Source organism: Apostichopus japonicus, chromosome 16, assembly GCF_037975245.1.
Source record: "Apostichopus japonicus isolate 1M-3 chromosome 16, ASM3797524v1, whole genome shotgun sequence".
Lineage (NCBI taxonomy): Eukaryota > Metazoa > Echinodermata > Holothuroidea > Aspidochirotida > Stichopodidae > Apostichopus > Apostichopus japonicus.
Window position 1 is genome coordinate 45,565,900 of NC_092576.1, and position 16,694 is coordinate 45,582,593.

A 16,694-nucleotide genomic window follows, 5' to 3' on the forward strand; every position below is an offset into this window, starting at 1 on the left:
TCGATAAGGAGGACACATATGGGGTTACATGCAGAGAAAGAAGAACAATAATAATTAAGATATAGGACGAATGTTTGGGAGTACGAGCGTGGAAGGAAGACTTCAATTTATTGTTTCATGCAACCTCCTTTTTTTACCATACCTCGTCACAAGGGTTTCTAACGTATACGCTGTATTGTACGATATATATATATATATATATATATATATATATATATAGATCCTGGACAAAAACGTCCTCGTAGGTGGACACTTGAACATTTCTTTAAAAATGTAAATAAGGTTACTACAGTATGGAGACCTAGCCGCTCTGCTCCCATTAGGATCTCTAAGGATATTTTATCCATCTTTGATATGTTAATTGAAAAATAACAGATCAAACCAAAGAAATCTATGCTATATATGTGATAATTAGGTCATGCATATTTACCATTGACTGTCTTTAATTGGGTTCAAGTTTAATGAATATGAATAATAGCCTAAAGTGCGACGTGTTATTACATGAATTAACACTTCATTAATGTGTACACATCTAACTAAACATTTACGGTTTTATAAGGTTCCGTTTCATGTTAAATGAATAATATACAGGTGCGTATCCAGGGGGGGGCGCTGGGGGCGCGCGCCCCCCGGGTAAGAAAAAGAGAAGAGAAAAAAAAAGAAGAAAAACGGAAAAAAGAGGGGGAAAAGAGGATGAGGAGAGGAAGGAAGAGAAAAGAAAAAGAAGAAAGAGAGGAAAAGGAAAATAGGAGGGAGTAAAAGTAAAACGCGAAGACATCGGGAAGAGAAAGAGGAGCAGTGACATCATTACAGCGCTGAAGGGTAGCCAGTGACGGATCAATGATTTCGTAAAAGTGTGACTCACCCTACCCCTTACACCGACAACTCCCGTTTCCATTTTCCTCTCTCACTAATGATCTATATATATACTATATATGGTCTATCATAACGCGTGTGTAGAATTGTGCTATGAAACCAACTGTGGCTGGTCTCGAACTCGACCGTGTCGTCGGGGAACATGACGCATTTTGGGATGGGGGCGACCGCCCGCCACCCCCCATTCAGCATTTTTTTAAATGATATCGCTAAGTAATTTCAAAATAGAAAGTGCTTAGAGGCAACTTACAAGGCCTGGGAAGTGTCATTTCCAGCGATCTGGGAGGCATTTTCGGCCAAAATTTTCTTGTACGCTTCGCGCCAACCTATGGTGGCGCTACGCTTAGATAATTTGCCTACAGGCTTCGCCCCTCCCTTGGCAAATTCCTCGCTACGCGCCTGTTCGAATTTGTAACGCAAACAGCAGATATCACATCATATCAGTGAGCATGAAAATGGCGTTCCAGGATGAAAAGCCTCAAAACTGTCCGACTTGCCTGAAAAAATAACCAAAAATTTTCTCGCGCTTCGCGCGCGTTCAACGTGTTCATATCAATATCATATAAGCAAGCATCGGGTATTACATCGCATGCCATCATGTACCGTACGGTCCGTTAAAATTGCGCAGTTTACCGCGGGATGCTAATGTAAACAACGACATGTCTCATGTAGATGTATAAAAAGCATGGAGGTCCAATTATGTCAAAACTCTCTTTTACATTAGTAATGGCGAATTAGGGCCTGCACCCCCGCCGCGCAGTGGCGGAGCGTCCGTATGGTCAGGGGGCGGATGCCCCCCCCCCCGACGGACTCAAATGGACTGCTGGCGCCTTTTTCAACTCTTTACCACTTTTTACTTATTCTAGATTATTGACTTTTTTTATTGCGCTCTCATCTACTTATTGACATTTGTCACATTTTGTTGGTGTAATTTGGCGATGACACCTTATTCTTCGTTTATCTGCAAATTAGCCAGGCCCGGAAAGGGTCATTTCCGGCGATCTAGGGAGTATCTTTACTCAAAAATTTTCTGTACGCTACGCGCCAACCAGTGGTGGCGCTCCGCTTAGATAGTGTCGAAAGCGCCCCTACAGACAAATTCTCGCCACTCCTGACCAAGACCCCTAGCTCCGCCACTGGCGCCGTGAATCCTACGCCTATGTGTGTAGTGTTCGGTTTCGGAAATATCTGCTATTTTGTCATTTCCTTCAACCAAGTTTTATAATAGCCGTTATAACAGGTTTTAATATTTGTACACCAATAAATTAACTGTGTCGGAATTTTAGAAAATTTCTGACCAACATTCTACATCACACTTCCCTCTACTCGTGCAATTTTGACCGGTCTGTTAGGGGTTGAAGGAAGTTTTTTCTATATTGGTTGTCCATAGATGAAATTTTGTACAACATTATGGGTATGTTTTGAAGTGAGTTTATTCACGAGAAATGTGAATTTTCAAATTCTGAACTAATATATAGCTTAAAACCTTGAAAAGTGGGGCTGACGGGTATTGTGGGCCGCGACGTAGAATCACCTACAAAAGCAAAGACCCACAGGAGATGCGATCAGGTCGAACATGATGTGTGCCGGGTTGACAATCTTCAAAAAGGTTATGGATGGAAAAAAAAACTATTAGGAAATACTCGGTTCTCAGGCAAAATGTGTACATCTGGTTGGTCATTTCAAGCCCGAGAAGTGCCGTTTCCGGTGATCTGGGGGGTTTCAAAACAAGAAATGTTCTTGTACGCTGCGCGCCAACTGATGGTGGCGCTCCGCTTAGATAGTAATTCGCGCCCCCCGGGTTAGAAAATCCTGGATACGCGCCTGATATAATACAACAAAGAAGATGTCTGCTTTAGGAACACATAAATATGGTTCAATATCAGATGAAAGGGCGTTGAAAGAGAGAAGGAATATGGACAGTTGATATTAAAATATGGAAAGTAGTTTTCTACCCCTAAAAGAAAGTTGAACAAAAAGGAACCCAGAATGATGAAATAATGATGTAAAATTCGTAATACCTTCACAGGGGTTCCTAACGTTTAATGTTAGCCTGACAGGAAGTAGACACTTGACAATATGTAACATTGCGCCCATTTCAAGAGTGTCGGGTTAAATGAAGATCACATCTTAGGTTAACGCTCTGTCATACCGTGACCTGTATCACCTATTAATGTCACATAGCTCACTGATCTGTCACAATTTAAAACAAATGTAATAACAAATATCAACTGAATCTTTTATGTCAATATCGCAAATCAAATTAGAACATCAATAAGACTATAGTTAAGTATCTATATAGCGATGCATACTGTAACACTTTGTAACCAAACAATTCTTCCGTAGCGACTGCAACAGAATGCATACAGCGATATAGACTATATGACTATGTCTGTCATACCAGACAATCAACCATAGTGTCTATAACTCAGCTTAGTCGGTATTTCAGACAAATCCCGCTTATGATATCGTCAAAAGTGATGTTTCAGTTATAGCATTGATTATACCATTGTCATTGCGGTGTATCAAAAACGATAAAATCAGATTAAGACATTCTCAAAATTAGAACCTACAAGACATGAACTATTCGTATGGAACACCTACTGTATCCTGCACGTAAGGGTATTTTAGTTAAAGCTAATAGAAATGTACGCAATCCTAATATCTTGCCAACAAATGGAATAAAGCCATGCTTTTTGTAACGTTTATTCAAAGAAAAGCACTTGAACATTTGTATGGATTATGTAACATAAGTTTTCAAATATTTATCAACTTTTTTACTTTCTTATCTTTACGTGCGTATTGATGTACATATTTGTATATTTCTTAGTCTTTGGTTCTTATGTTTATAGATATTGCATATTTATGCTGGTGATAACGGAAATGAAATTAACAGTATATGCGGATTTTGTTAGATTCGAGTTAGGTATTTCTGACGGAAGCTCTAAGTGTACATGTTATGTTCAACGGTATATTAATATGATAGAAGTTAATATGAACCTGACCGCTTGTAATGAGCCTCAGCAGGCGATGAAAACAGAAACAATTTAGCCCCAAATCTTACATGTATGAAATGGATGAAGCTAGTATGTACATATGGTATGCCATTTGTGATAGGTCTGATTTAAGTTCCGATGCTGGTTACAAAGCAAACATGTTTGTCATGAGTTTAAGTATCTATCCAAGTTATAATAATTTATCAAACTGATGAAACGTTTATGAGCTATTTGGTGGCGGTTAAGTTGATACTGTAAACGAAACCAGCTATTGTAATGCTACATTACTTCAGTTAATCTTGTCATCCAACCATTGTTGTAAACGGATCATCCAGCTTCTCCAAAGAAGAGTCCAATGCACATTTAAGAAGCTTTTAACAAATGCAGAAAGCAATATACGGCAAAGGCTTAGAATCTTTATATCCGTGACGCAGTATCTTGAAAAAAAATATCAGATTCTTTTTGAACATTGTGTTTGTACACAGCGTCACAAAATCCGCGTATATTTATTAGTTACCATGGTATGTACACAACAGAACGAAGCAGTAGGATATCCACCCCCCCCCCCCCCCCTACTGACTGGTATTACGGTCTTGATATGTAAATGTGCGCGGAAAGTGATTTAATCACAGCTCGATCAAATCATCGGTTATGATGTACCACACAGAGCGAATCTAGTGCCACTTACATAATATAATACCGATATCTTCTTCTATAGTTTATTCTAAATAGTGAATATGTGAGTTTCACGAATTTCAAAATAATCTTCAATTTTCTTTTCTTTATATCAATTAATGTATCACTTCTTGCTTCATTTATATCAATCACCACATTGTCCAGCATTAGCACTCTGGAAAACAGTGAGTCTGATGTTTACAATCAATTACGTTTATCATGCACTCCACACAAATGATAGATAGGCAATGTAAACCAGTGTCTATTGGGATTTTACAACCATAAAAGTAGAACACTATTGAATCGCCCTGCTTCGCCTCAGTCACCACTTCATCCTCATTTCTCAAACTCTACGTAATTAATGTCCTATTTACAGTAGTGTACTTGAAACCGTCGCAAAAATATGTACTTCGATAAATAAATGATTAAACAGTAGAGATCCTTAAATCCCTTGAATCTACTAGAGAGAACAGTGTTAATTTATTACCAAAATTTAATTAAGTTGTACATAAGTCATGTTTACACTAATCTGGATAAATAATAACTTACACTATAGTTATCATTCAAATCGCTTGAAACTATAAGAGAGAACAGAGTTAATAATTGAGTAAGATAGAACTTAAAGAGTAACAAAAATGGACTTTTAAATATTCTGTATTTTGTGCTGTTTTCTAAATCCCACCTGGGAAGATTAAAGTAATTGATTTCAACACACAAAAACCCGTGACACTAATTTTTTTTTTTAAACTTTAAAAAGAACAACAGTGTGAATCGAGTCGCGCAATACCAGTTCATCCTCGTTTTTGTCCTAGAAACTCCACGTTTTTTATGTCCTACATACAGTATTGTACTTGAAAACGTCGCATAAATCCCTTGAAGCTATTAGAGAGAACAGTGTTAATTTATTAGCAAAACTTAATTCAGTTGTATGTCAGTCATGTTTACGCTAATCTGGAGAAATGATAACTTAAACTATAGTTATCATTTAAATCTCTTGAAACTATTAGAGAGAACAGAGTTAATAATTGAGTAAGATTGAACTTAAAAAAATAGTAACCAAAATGGACTTTCAAAACATCTTTACTTTGTGCTGCTTTTACTACAATCTTTTGTTGGCAAACTTGACCGTTAACGGAGAGAAAAGAAACATAATGTTACTTCAGTCCACCAAAATCCCACCAAGTATGATTAAAGTAACTTTTTTCAAGAAACAAATATCCGTGACACTAAATTGGAGGGACACAGATTGTCTAAATCTGGCTAAACGACAAATAATACACTACTCAGGAGCAGTCACGTGATTGTAGCAACGAATCTAGATCTCTTAGCTTGTTGCAGGGTGTCCAATATTTCTGCAAATATTACATGGCTTGGTCAAATTTTACGACCTATTACGTTATAGGCATTTTTATTTTCAGTTTCATGAATACGTTAACCCAGTGACTAAATTCTCACCTTTGTTTGTCGTCAATCATAACCTAATTTATTATTTAGTTATAATAAGTTTGGGGTCAAAATCACCCAAAAATATGTCCCTGTAAAAGGCTGCTAAACTTCCCACATCCCAATCCTGTACCTTTGACCTAACTCGCTTAAACAACACAAGGAATTGTTACAGTTAATTTATTATCAGTAATTACTGAAATGAAGACAAATTATTTAAAGCTACTGTACTATCATGCAGTATTGAAATGATGCCTGTAAGGCCCCGTGAAAATGAACAAATCCACGAGGGAAGATATACGGGGAATCTAAACGGGGCATCTATATATAGGGGCAGCTATACGGGGGCAGCTAAGTAGGGGGCAGCTATACGGGATAGCTAAACGGGGGCAGCTTTAGCGGCGCAGTTATACAGGGGTAGCTAGACATTGCAGTTATACGGGGGCAGTTTACAAGGGAGGCAATACGGGGCAGCTATATAGGGGCATTTATACAGGGGAAGATATACGAGGGAAGATATACGAGGCAGCTAAACAGGGGCATTTATATATGGGCAGCTATACGGGGCTGCTAAGCGGGGGAACTATACGGGGCAGCTTTACGGGACAGTTAAACGGGGCAGCTAGACGTGGTAGTTATACGGGGGCAAATATACAAAGGGGTAATACGGGGAGCTATATAGGGGCAGCAATACAGGGCAGCTAAACGGGGGCAGCTACACGGGCAGCTTTACTGGGAAGTTATACGGGGGCAGCTAGACGGGGGCAACACTATAGGGGTTGCTTTACGGGGTACAGCTAGACATATTTGCCCCCGTATAACTGCTACACGTAGCAGTTATACGGGGGCAACTATAAAGGGGCGGCAGGGCAGCTTTACGGGGGCAGTAATACCGTGGCAGATATACGGCGAAAGATACACGGGGAAGCTATAAGAGAAGCTATGTAGGGCTAGCTTCACGGGGCAGCTATATGGTTGAAGCCATACGGGTAAAGATACACGGGGGAGCTATAATGGAAGCTGAGAGGGGCAGCTTTACGGCGGCAGCTAGATGGGGCAGCTACACGGGGCAGCTTTACGGGGGCAACTATAAAGGGGCGGCAATACGGGGCAGCTATATCGGGAAGCTATACGGGAAGCAATATAAGGGCAGCTATACGGGCGCAGCTATTAGGTGGCAGCTATAGTGGCATATATACGGTGCAGTTATACGGGACAGCTATACGGGGCAGCAATACATGGTCAGCAATACGGGACAGCTACATCGGTAAGCTATACAAGGAAGCTATATAAGGGCAGCTATACGGGGCATCTATAAGGCGGCAGCTATAAGGGCATCTATACGGGGCAGCTTTACGGGGCACTTATATAGCGGTAATTATACAGGGGAAGATATACAGGGAAGCTAGACGTAGCAGTTATTACCGGGAACATATACGGGGGAAGCTATATGGGGAAGCTATAAGGGGCACATTTGTAGGGACAGCTTTGAGGGGGAAACTACACGGGGCAGCTAGACGTTGCAGCTATACAGCGGCAACAGTACAGGGTGAGCAATACGGGGTAGTTATATCGGGACATTTATAAGGGGGCAGGTATACCTGGAAGTTTTACCGGGAAGCTATATGAGGCAGCTATATAGGGCAGCTATAAAGCGGCAACTATATGGGCATCTATACAGGGCAGCTATACGGGGTAGCTATACGGGAGCAGCAATATAGCGGTAACTATACGGAGGAAGATATACAGCAAAGCTAGTCGTAGCAGTTTTTACCGGGGAACCTTTACTGGGAAAGCTATACGGGGAAGCTATAAGGGGCACATATATAGGGACAGCTATACGGGGGAAGCGATTCGGGGGCATCTTCATTGGGCAGTTATACGGGGGCAGCTAGACGTGGCAGCTATACGGGGGCAACGCTACGGGGGTGGCAATACGGGGCAGCTATATAGGGGCAGTAATTCCAGGGAAGATATACCGGGAAGCTTTTCGTGGAAGCTATATAAGTGCAGCTATACGGGGTAAGCTAGAAGGGGCAGCTATACGGGGCAACTATACGGGGCAGCAATATAGGGGTATCTATACGGGGGGAAGATTAACAGGGACAGTTTGCGGGGCAGCTTTATACTGGCAGCTGTACGGGGCATAAATTTAGGGGTAGCTATACGGTGAAGCTATATACGGGGAAGATATACTGGGAAGCTATACTGGACAGCTATATAGGGGCAGCTATACGGGGGCAACAGTATAGGGGTTGCTTTACGGGGTAAGCTAAACGGGAGAAGATATACGGGGAAGCTATAAGGGGCAGCTATATAGGGCTATTAAATTGTTAATGATGACAGCAATCAAGTATACATTTAAGCTACAAATGTTATCACAATATTGTTGTTTATAATTAATGTGAATGCAAAGACAGAGGGCGGATTTGTTTTATCAGCAATGGCTGCCATAACGGGAAGCTATAGCGGGGCAGCAACATAGGGGTAGACATACGGGGGTAGCGCTGCAGGGGCAGTTATACGGAGCAGCTATACGGGGCAGCTATACTGGAGCAGCTATACGGGGGCAGCAATATAGGCGTAGCTAAACAGAGACAGCTATACGGTTAAAGATGTACGGGGAAGCTTTACAGGGCAGCTATATAGGGGCAGCTAACCGTGGCAGTTATACAGGAGCAGATATACAAGGACAGATATATAGGGGCAGCTATGTATATAGGAACAGCTCTACGGGGGCAGCCATACGGGCAGCTATACAGAGGCAGCTATACATTGACAACAATACAGGGCAGCCAGACAGAACAGTTAGACGGGGCAGATATACGGGGGAAGCTACACAGGGCCAGCTATACCGGACAGCTTCAGTAGCTACGTACAGAATCGGTTAAAAGGACCGTTATACGACTCTTACAACTGTTGTATGTGCGATATGCCTAACATTTTCTCCGAAATTAAATTAAAAAACATCACCTTGTTCATGACATTCTACGGTTTTATCAGAAGCCAAACTTGAAGCTAATTGGATGTACTTTGAAAACCCGCACAAAAACAAACACGGCATATACAGCAACATATTGTACAATATGTAACAAACCTGCAGTCTAAAGGTATACCGTTCAGCTATATAGGCCTATATTTACAGTATACTTGTCATATCAACGGTGTTACTAATATGGATGTGATACGAGTATGTCAGTATATAACTTAGTGTTGTGAGTGCTGAATGACATACAGGTAAATAACTGCTTTCAACACCCTACCCCCTCTGGTCTCTTTTACAGCTCCCATCCATCAATGTTCTCATTCTTTCGACACAACGATTGGAATTCCGCTTTTTTTCTTTAATGTTGCGAAATATAACGTTGTATCTCTACAAACTGAAACTACTATAATCATAGGCGTAAGAGGCGGGGGGGGGGGGGGCAGGCTGCCTCCCAAATTTCCAGAGGACAAGAAATTCGGGCAAAAGTCCTGAAAAATTCGGGCAGCGTAAGAGGAGAATTTATATATATATATATATATATATATATATATATATATATATATATATATATATATATATATATATATATATATATATATATATATATATATATGCAGTAGCTGGCCCGAATCTTTTTCAATTTTTTTTTTCTGGAGGTAGCTGAGTACTGTGTTAAAATAATAAATAAGGTAACTAAATAGGAGTTAAAAAATATATATATACTGTCCCATTTTTCCCCTTCAAAGTGATGTTACCATTTTTTCTTCTTCTAATTTACCAAATTTTTGGGGAAGTGTAAATTTCTAAAACGTGAGATTATAAAATAAAGAATGTTTAGATGCAACTTGCAAGGCCTCAGAAGTACCGTTTCCGGCAATCTGAGAGGCATTGTTTGCCAAAAATTTTCTTGTACGCTACGCGCCAACTGATGGTGGCGCTCCGCTTAGATAGTGTCACGGGAACTTTCGGGCACAAAAAGTTCTGCCCCCCCCAAAAAAACTGAAATGGTCCTGTACGCCTATGACTATAATCGAGTATCCTAATATTATTGCTGTATCTTTGCATGCAGTGCAACTTTCAAGAAATTAGTTTAAGGACTTGAAAAAAAAAACACTTATACACCATCAACAATAAAACAGTTTTCTTAGGACGTTATCGACGAGTGAAACTAAAAGCACGATTAGGTTGATTTTGCTCCTATTGCTTTAATCCGAATGAATATTTTTTCATTTTTATTCATATGTGCTTGAAGAGAATTGTTTGAATTATAAATTAGTTGTTTGAGTAATGATATAAACACGGGGCTACAACCAGGGTCAGGAAGAAGTAAATTGGATCGGAATTCTGCAGTAGAATCAAGAGGAGGGATCTTGAAGTCATGTTGTATTAAACATGTTATATTCCATACGGACTATAACCCCCTTAAACCCCCACCCACCCACCCACACTCAATCAATCCCCATAATGACAAACTCAATTTACTAATTAACGCTTATAATGCTGACAGCAATCAAGTACATTAAACCGACAAATGTAATCGCTATATTGATATTAACGATTAATGTGAATAAAAATATGAGGAGGAATTGATTTATCAGCAATTGCTGCCATAAACGGTGAATTATCTCTTACCTGCCATCGACCGGTCTGCAAATTCAAACGAATAGATTCGCTGAAATTCCAAACTGTATGAATAAAACAAAGAGACTAATATAAAATATCAGTGCATACTTCTTCTTTATTAGTCTAGATTGATATCATAAACAATCAATTAACCTGATTTATGTCGGCCCTCGATGATAACTTCACATCAGCTGAGTAATCGATCTAGTTGATTCCTTAAGTTTGATCTTATTAGTTTACTATCATTATCATTTCAGAAATATAGCTGATCAGTGTACAATCCTTATATTTCAGTAAGATTACTGATCAGTTAAGAAACCTAATCATGATAGTCGACTATCCGATGCTCAGATCAAGAATAATAATCCATGAGACGATGAACTAATCAGAGAACACTCGACATGAGTGATGTCATCACACACCATGAAAGTTACTACTTTACATATTGAAAATATACAAAAGTACAAAGTATTTAGAATTACTTTATTGAATTAAAGTATAGAGCTACAAGACTAGACAAATCATCGTCATAATCACGTGATCACATTCCCGATGTCCTGAGAGTTCGTCAGTTGTGTAAAATAAGGTGTATGACGTCATGCATCTAGGTACTTCCTTAGGAATGTTTGTTTTCAATTGTATTAAGACTGCATACATCAATATCTCTACTTGTACTTTATGGAGGAGGAAGGTATGTATAATCTAGCTTCGTGTTATCATGAATTGACATACACAAGTATTACAATGAACGATAATACTGTCAACATTTCTGACAATTTTAAGGATTCCTATGTTACATGCAGTCCGTTATCGACAGAAGTGTTGATGGAAACAACCAACACTCACATGTGAACAAATGTGAATGATATTATATCAATATAAATTATGTTTTATGTAGTGGTTGCATTTCGCATCAGCACTAAGGCGTGACAACACTACAACATGAACTAAATATAATTATCAGCAGCAATTGTACAAAATTACAATACTTTGACAGACAATTGTAACGTCCCTTTGTTTCTGTTTGTTTACATTTTCAGATTCCGGAATTTGATGGCGAGCCTAGGCTATTGCATCATATCTTACAAAGATAACATATTTGCAGTGCGCACTTTTTTAATAACCGGCCGTTTTGCCGGTCCAGATCTACCCACTTGCTATAACTAAATGCAAGTCCCTACTTTTTTGGTTATGATTCAGTAACAATAATGGTAACGATATGACAAATGCTCATTTCCACTAAACTCAAGAAAAACACGTATCTAGTTTGAATAACCACAATAATTTCTTTTTCATCATAGACTACCATTGCCTGCAGCATAGGTGCATCTATGGCAGTTTACTTGATCCAAGCGAAGGATGAATACTTTTTCTTGAGCTTTACTTTTATTTAATGAGTAAGAACATTCCCAAAACACAACGTATATAACATTACAGTAACACGAACCTATACGGCAGCTCCTTAGTCAAATCACCCCCCCCCCCCTAAAAAAAGGAACTAAAAGAGCATAACAACCATAGAGAAAGTAGCACATAAGCAAGGATCGCGGCGTGAAATATGTAAATCTAACATCTTGCACTCGATCACTCGCCTGTATCCGTTTCTGCTGAGTAGTGCATTCGTTTGTTTTTAACTCACTTAAACGAAAAACAATTATTGTAGACGTCTGGAGACCAGATTGTGGACCATACAGTTGAAAACATTCAATTAGAAAACATTACTGGACTTTTCTTGTATTTACGCGTCGACCGATGAATAATACAACTTGAATGGTATCTATACTCTAAATCCCTCTCTTAAAACTAATACTTGCAAGATCATTGAAGAAACACAGTAAGCTGCCTTACTCAAATATATTTAATCTTTTCTTGTGACATTTTAGCATCTTAGCGAAAATCAAACAAACCTATCAAGTAAAAATTTCGACAGATAACACGCGTTAAATGGAGTTAATTATACATCGTTACCTCGTCAAGTAATACCGATGTAAACCTGTACCGAATCGATAAACAGTAAGTTTATTGATGGCTAGAACATGAAACTAATACTCATCAGATAATAAATCAAGTCTATTGCATGCACATTTTAATCTGCATGATTTACAGCCCAATATGTAAATTATATTTTTATCTTTGGTAGTTTAATGTTATCAAAGGTTGATGCGAAGTCCCCGGTAGCTGCAGAAGTAAAAAAAAATGTCAGGTAGAAGCTTAACCTTAATATTGTACAGAACGTGCGTCAGAGCCCAAGCGGGTTGAGAGGCTAAAGTCCGGAAAACAACGGGGGGAGGGGGGGGGGGGTGTCAACGCCTATAGAAGCTGCTATTATTATATTAGCGATAATATGGTCCAAATCTGGCGAAATACAGATTTAAAGGAGTAGCAGACAGAGCAATTTTTTTATCTTTTCTTCGTTATTGTATTCTAACTCTTACTTTCTTAAGTGTTCGACCACGCTGAATTTGTCTCCAATTTGTTGACCGAATTGGCATCAATATGAGACCGAGTTTTGAATTTATCTGGGGGCGTGGTGTGACACCCCACACCCCTTTTGCATGTCTATGAGGTCAGTCTCTAAATTTATAATAGCGCAATTCAATTTCCTGTTTACAAATACAGCGTTAGTGTAAGCAACGATCACTTTCAGTATTATATTACACTCACTAGGCGTTGACTCTCAACTTTGCGATCTACAAAAGATGTTCATATCATAAGGAAAATATGTAATCAAATTTCTACTGATAATTTAACTTAGTTACTGCTTGGTTGCTGTGATTACTATGGGAAACAAACGAAATAGGGGCCTGTTCTGGAACAGTCAATAACTGACACATCACTTATATACATACGTGTTTAATTTCCTCTCTAGAAGTGTAAAAATGAATTAAATATTGTTTTAAATTCGCATTTGTTTATAATGCTTTCCTTAATATCATTACCGACTTAATATTTATACTAGTATTTTTTCAAAGCAAATCATGCATTACTGTTAATGTTCGTTTATTACTTTTCAAGCGCCGACCAAGGGGTTAACGGTGTGTCCCCCCCCCCCCCCCCATAACCACCACCACCACGCATTTCAAACTAACACAGCATTTCCAAGTAGAAATCATAGCACAATGTTGCGTTTAGACTTAGATATAAGTTAAACTCTGCCTCAGAAGGGATCATTTGAAGAATGTGGAAGGACCCCAGACCCCATCCCCCTTCCCCAACTTCCCACATATGATGCCGGATTTCACTACCGCATGTTCCTGTAAAACACAAAACGTGTGTCTTATTTTTGCGTTTATAAGTCTTTGATGTTATAATATTCAAATAATGTTACCCATTATGATATTTCGAGTACGGTACATCTAGTCCCAGCGGTTCTTTTTTTTTCATTTTTGATCTGTCTTGCTTTCGCTTATTTTTTTAATACACTTTTCAGCCTTAACTTTTATTTTAATAACCAAGCTATTAGTATTGCAACGCAAATGTATACATTTGCTTCATTTATTTTTAATTGATTTATTCTTGTTTAATCTATTTTGTCCCGTCATTGTGCACGGCCAGTGATATCCGCTGATACAGATGTTGCTTTTCTTAAATATATTCGGAGTCTGCGGTTTACAAAGGGATCACGGGCCAGAACTAACAGTATACGGTAGGCCAATAGGCCTATACCTTTCTCCAAAATTTCAAATATCACTAATCCTAAGTTACATCAGTTCCCTTGTTGTATAGTACGAATAATTAACATATACCGTTGTGTAAGTAACTACATTTAGGACTGTGTCAAGTATTGTGTTGATTTCGTTTGCTTGGACAAGAATTAAGTTAGACTTCGCGGATTTATTCTGCAAATCAGATTGAAAGAATAGTTTCTGCGGAGGTGTGTGTGCGTGTTTGTATGTGTGTGCTTGCCGGGGTGGGGGGGGGGAGGTTGAAAAACTCCGAGGGGGAATGGAACAATGTACTTTCATTGTAAGGGCAAAGCACAACATTACATCAAAGCCCTACAAACCTTAAACAATAATTGTCGCAGTGTAATTAAGTTGCCCAAAATGTATGATACCACTTCATTTGGTAAAGAGATTTATAGCATCACTTATTGTGATGGCTATTCGCAAAAACCTCTTATAGGGCAGTGATCTCGAAAGAGCGAAATGAAAGGAATATGACTTATCTCTTAAATAAACCAAGCTTAGCAATATTAAGTGTTGTTATATTTATATTATTCGGTTCGTTGTTTACCATCACAAGACTCTGTATATATGTTAATCAACAACAATCAACAAGTCAACAGACATTCACATAGTTGGTAAACCTTTAAATACAATGTGACTATTATGGCGTCATTGTGACCATACCTTTCACGTTTCTTGATTTCAAGGATGATGGAATGATTTCAACCGGAATAGTGTCTGGCTGATGGTATCCAATAAACCTATGGAGAGAAGTGTAGTAATCAACGTGTTAGATTAGATGACGTAGATGAATTTCCTCCTAGTCAGGTTAACTGTTTACCAAATATATGAAGATAAACAAAGTAAACAACAACAACAAATAACAAGGAAGTAAATCACATCTGATTGATCAATCTAATCAGAATGAATTATAATCACAAGTCTGTGTTTCAAAGATTCCACGAAAAATAAATTAGAATGAACATAGTATTGTAGATATTAATGATGATAGTTTGAACTGCTGTATGAACAATTGTATAGCCGTCCACATTATCAGAATTGGCTCATTCGTTTATATGTTTAACTTTACAATTAATTTAAAGTTGTTTAGACATGTACAAATACAAAATTGTACACCACAAACGGAGTTATATAGGTTATTAGTAACAACCGCATGCTCGGATCACGTGATTTATATCGTATTTTATTTTCAGTAAATGTATTGATTTTATAGTTCGTCTTCGTGAATCTGTCTCACTTTAAATGAGAACTAAATTGTCTGAGATTGTTTGAGAGTTCAATTGTAAAATATGAAATAAAGAATTAATGAAACTTAACGGTGAAATATTGTTTCTTAATCTCAAAATAATTTAAGATGCTACAAACTACGTTTTTTTTCCAGAAAAACCTGCAAAAAGTTGCACTGAAACAGAGGAAGAATGGAAGAGAGAAAGGGTAGGAGGGTCGAGGACATAGCCACATTTTTACTGGGCGCAACAACTGGTCCTCTTGGGTTATTTCAGTAAAAAGGTAAACACAAAATAATAATAATAATGATAATTGTTATTACTATTATTATACTTATTATTAATACCCTTTTCAGGGTCATTATACTAGTGACAGAGCATGTGCCCAATCAACACCCCACCCGCCCCCTATACCCTCACCCACCCTTCTTTCACGGCTCCGTCGCCCCTGACACGGTAAATGGATGGTTTCATCGCAAACATTTGCAGTGAAGTCTACACTCAGTAGTTATACTGGTAAACTGACCTTCAAGTAAATAGACTAAAGGTATATTGGTCGTGGTTTGACATGTGGGGAGTTTATACACCGTTTTACCTCTTTTTCAACAATCCGCTTTTCATATCTTTCTTATATTTCTATATTCAGACAAAAACCATTAAATATCGACCACACACAGATCTTGCATAGGGCCGATATGAATTTACCGAGCTAGTGGTAGGGGTAGAGGGAGGGTGTGAAACCTTGAACCTTTGTGGTAGCATATGATTATTCATTATGATTGCTATGAGTTTGGTGAAATACATGTGTTGTTAAAGTAGCAATTCTTTATTATTCCAACCTCCCCTTCCAATATTGCGACTCATCAAGCCAAGCAGTATTTCAGTCTGTCTCAACTAACTCAATGCCGATACCTTAGTAATGAAACCAATCTGTGTTCTGTGAATATACTATTTGACAGCCCGGCTAACATGTTGTTTACTTCAAAACATAAGAGGAACATGTGCATATACCATTGCATTGTCTCTAAGATTCCTTACTACGGCAAGTTGAGTTTGGCGAGCAAGAAATGAAATTATCTGGATTAACCGGTAACAGATAATGAATCATATCCAATTAATATCTTCAAGTCTAGCTCATTATCGTCTCGACATTATATATGTATTGCCTAGCTCTGTGTAA

General features: G+C 38.5%; 1 protein-coding gene across 1 annotated transcript in view; it reads right to left on the reverse strand.

Annotated features, from left to right (window-relative positions):
• The window catches only part of LOC139982206 (uncharacterized), a 119,801-nt gene that overhangs the window by 11,235 nt on the left and 91,872 nt on the right, over positions 1-16,694 (reverse strand). Inside the window, exons 8-9 of the mRNA XM_071994809.1 lie at positions 14,952-15,028; positions 10,609-10,661 (exon numbers count right to left, since the gene is read on the reverse strand). Coding sequence (XP_071850910.1) covers positions 10,609-10,661; positions 14,952-15,028 — 130 coding nt within the window. The remainder of the gene's footprint in view (positions 1-10,608; positions 10,662-14,951; positions 15,029-16,694) is intronic.